Source organism: Mus pahari, chromosome 6 (genome assembly GCF_900095145.1).
Source record: "Mus pahari chromosome 6, PAHARI_EIJ_v1.1, whole genome shotgun sequence".
Lineage (NCBI taxonomy): Eukaryota > Metazoa > Chordata > Mammalia > Rodentia > Muridae > Mus > Mus pahari.
In genome coordinates this window covers 81,376,866-81,380,505 of record NC_034595.1, presented here as the reverse complement: position 1 = coordinate 81,380,505, position 3,640 = coordinate 81,376,866, and the positions used below count along the sequence as shown (strand labels likewise).

Below are 3,640 nucleotides of genomic sequence, written 5' to 3'. Positions count from 1 at the left end.
AGTGAGTTCCAGGACAGCCAGGGCTACACAGAGAAACCCTGTCTCAAAAAACCAAAAAAAAAAAAAAAAAAAAAAAAAAAAAAAAAAAGTACTTTTTCTTTTTTTTTTTTTCACTTAACATTAACTGTAATTATTTTCTGTAACTAATTTAAATGGTTGCTTCCTTTTCCATTTGACAGATTTACCATCGTTTGCCAAAATGTTATCCTATTATTAGTTATTAAAGTGGATTTGGAATTCTGTTGTTCTTTTTGTTTTGAAACTGTGTTTCAGTCTGTAACCCAGGCTGTCTTGGATTCACTATGGAGACCAGGATGGCCTCACATGTGTGATCCTCCTGTCTTAGATTTTTTAGTACTGGCCTAACAAGTGTGAGCCACTGTATGCAATTTCTTCTTAAATTTGTTTATTGTATTATTTTATGAAAATGAGTATTTTGTCTGCATATATGGGGAACATGTGCATATCTGGTGCCTTCAGAAGTCATTATAAAGCACTGCTCCCCTAGGGACTGGAGTTAGAGATGGTTGTGAGGCATCATGTGGTGCTGGGACTCAAACCTGCCTCTGCAAGAGAACGTGCTCTTTTTTTTTTTTAATCATATTTTCTATGCATTGCATGAACGTACAGAATGTGTTTTGCGTATATGTCTGTGTGAGGGTGTTGGATCCTGTGGAACTGAAGCTAGAGACAATTGTGAGGTGCCATGTCACTGCTGGCAATTGAACCGGGGTCTGGAAGGGCAGCCAGTGCTCTCAACCACCGAACCATCTCTCCAGTCCCGGAAATAAGTGCTCTTAACTGCTGAGCCATTTCTCTAACCATAATTCTTAATTTTGTTTTTGATTTTGTTTTCCAGACAGGGCTTCTCTGTGTAGTCCTGGCTCTCCTGGAACTCAGGTTCTACCTTTAGGTTCTGGGATAAAAGGCATGGGCTGCTGCCACTGTCACCACCAGCATCACCACCAGCAGCAGGAGGCTACAGTTNTTTTTTTTTTTTTTTGGTTTTTCGAGACAGGGTTTCTCTGTATAGCCTTGGCTGTCCTGGAACTCACTCTGTAGACCAGGCTGGCCTNNAACTCAGAAATCCNCCTGCCTCTGCCTCCCAAGTGCTGGGATTAAAGGCGTGTGCCACCACTGCCCGGCCAGTTCTTACATTTTTAGCATTCATAGATAGTAATACCTACAGTGTTTTTTTGCTCCTGGTTGCTTTGCCTATATTGATGTTTTTTTTCTTTGGGAACAATTCCAGAGATTCTTCTAGCAAAGGTCTGAATGCCTTGGTCAGGGGTGGAAGCATGTGACTGGCGTGTGTCAGATCCTGAGGATAAAGGATCAGCACTACAGAAGGAAGCCCTTGCTTTGAAAGGATTTACCAACTTGTATTTCTATCTACACTGTGGGAGTGGGGCTGGGAAGATGGCTTAGCAGTTAAGCTCAATTGGTGCTCTTGCAGGGGACCAGAGTTTGGTTCCTAGCACCCATGTTGGCTGCTCACCACGGCCTGTAACTCCAGCTCCTGGGGCTCTGATGTCCCCCCCCCCCGGCCTCTGTGGGCACTTGCATGTAAAGGCACACACACAAACATTCCCATGTAAAGGCACACACACAAACATTCCCAGCGTATAGACACATATACACATGGTTAGAAATAAATCTTTTGAGGGGCCGGGGGTATAAACTCGGTGGCAGGATGAACACCTAGCATGTAGGGGGCTCCGTTTCATTCCCTGGCACCACAGAAGACAGAACTCAGCTCAGTCTATGTGGTTGCTGTCATTGTATTACGTATTTTTAGTTTTCCTCCTATCTCTTGGTGCTAGGACTGGAATCCCCAGCCTGGTGCATACTAAGCACATTCCACTGCTGTGCTCTTCTCTATCTGAACAGTTCTTGAACCAACCTTTACTGGGGCTGGAGAGACAGCTCAGTGGTTCAGAACACTCGCTATGCTTTCAGAGGACCAAGATTTGATTCCCAGCACCCCCATGACAGCTCACAGCTGTCTGCAACTCTGGTTCCAGAAGGTCTCTTCTGGCCTCTTTGGGTGGGAGCCACGCACATGATGTACAGATGTATATGCAGGCAAAACACCCATACACATAAAGTAAAATTTAAACAGTGTTGGTTGGTTGACTAGGTTAGAGTGATCTTAAATTGTTTTAGTGTGTAATTTTAATCTATATAAAATGTTCATCAGAAATTTAAAATCTTCCCTGTATTCCCTAGCTCCTACCTTTCCTACCTGTGCATTTGGAGTATAAATGTGTGTTTTTCTTTCTCACCTCAGGTCTGGTCCATCGAACTCACATGTCGTCCTGTCGAGTGGATAAGCCTTCTGAGATAGTAGATGTTGGAGACAAAGTGTGGGTGAAGCTGATTGGCCGAGAGGTAAGTGTCCTGCACCTTTGTGTAGTTGAAAGGCTTATAAAACGCTGGGCTTTCATTGGAGTCCATGACGGTGTGTAAATGTTCACGGTGACTGATGTCCTTATTTTTAAATCTTGTCCTAGTCATCTGTCTTGAGTTTGAATCTTCTGATTGTCTGTCCTGCAGGCCTGGGAGAAAGAACACAAAGTGTACAAGTGAAGTGGGGGGTGTGTGTTCATGGAGCTCTCCTCCTGAGGCTTAGATAGAAAAGAACCAGAGATAGAGATTTACTCCTTAGCATAGCTTCAGAGAGCACTTGTCACGTGTACTTCATCTTAGGCCGGAAGGAAAAAGACACACAACTTGCAGCCATTTCTCCTGGAGTGGATGGGCAGCTCGGGCATGGGAATGCATGCCTTCCATGGTCTATGAGGGCATGGCAGGCAGAAAGCCAGGGACACTACCAGGAATCTGAAAACTGTTGAGTGCTTCCATGTGTTTGGTTCTGTAGCTGTAAGACGGAGCCAGAGCTGAGTATGGAATCATACTCCTGTTACTTTAGCATACAGGAGGCTGAGGCAGGAGAGTGTGTGTATGTCTGCTGTCTGCCTATCCCCACATGCAGGCCACAGTGTGTGTGGAGATTAGAGGACAGCTTGCTGCAGTCTCTCCTCTCCCTGCTCCATGTGAATCCTGGGAATTGATGTTAGGCTTGACAGCAGGCACCTTCACCCACTGCACCATCTCACCGGCCCCTCCAAGATAGGAATGGATAAAGATCATTTCCTGTACCTCTTCAGCCATTACGTCTGCCCTTTTTACTTCTTGTACACCCCCCCCCCACACACACACACCCGTGTTCTTCTTAGCTTAGTACTTAGTCAGTTGGAGGTTAGTCTTTGCTCTGGTATTTACAGATTGGACTCTGAGACATTACAGATCAGTGGTCAGGTATTCAAGGGGCTTGGGAACATGGCTCAGCTTACACTAGCACCTGAGCGGAAAGCTAGGTGTGGTGATGCGCTCCTGTGATCCCATTGCTGAGGATGTGCAGACAGAGGACTCCAGGAACCTGCTGGTCCCTGGCTCAATGGAGGCTCCAGGTCTCAAAGAACAACGTATGGGTTCCAGAGGGATGAATCAGGTTGACCTTTGGCTTCTGTACATACACGCACTGACATGAACACTCCCCTACACACACACACACACACACACACACACACACACACACACACACACACACACAACCATAAATAACTCATTATATTAT

The 3,640-nt window shown here is 45.4% G+C and overlaps 1 protein-coding gene across 4 annotated transcripts in view; it reads left to right on the top strand.

Annotated features, from left to right (window-relative positions):
* The window catches only part of Zcchc17 (zinc finger CCHC-type containing 17), a 41,853-nt gene that overhangs the window by 19,194 nt on the left and 19,019 nt on the right, over window positions 1-3,640 (top strand). For all 4 annotated transcript variants that reach the window (XM_021200187.1, XM_029539689.1, XM_029539687.1 and 1 more), the window contains one exon: window positions 2,291-2,391. In XM_021200187.1, coding sequence (XP_021055846.1) covers window positions 2,291-2,391 — 101 coding nt within the window. The remainder of the gene's footprint in view (window positions 1-2,290; window positions 2,392-3,640) is intronic.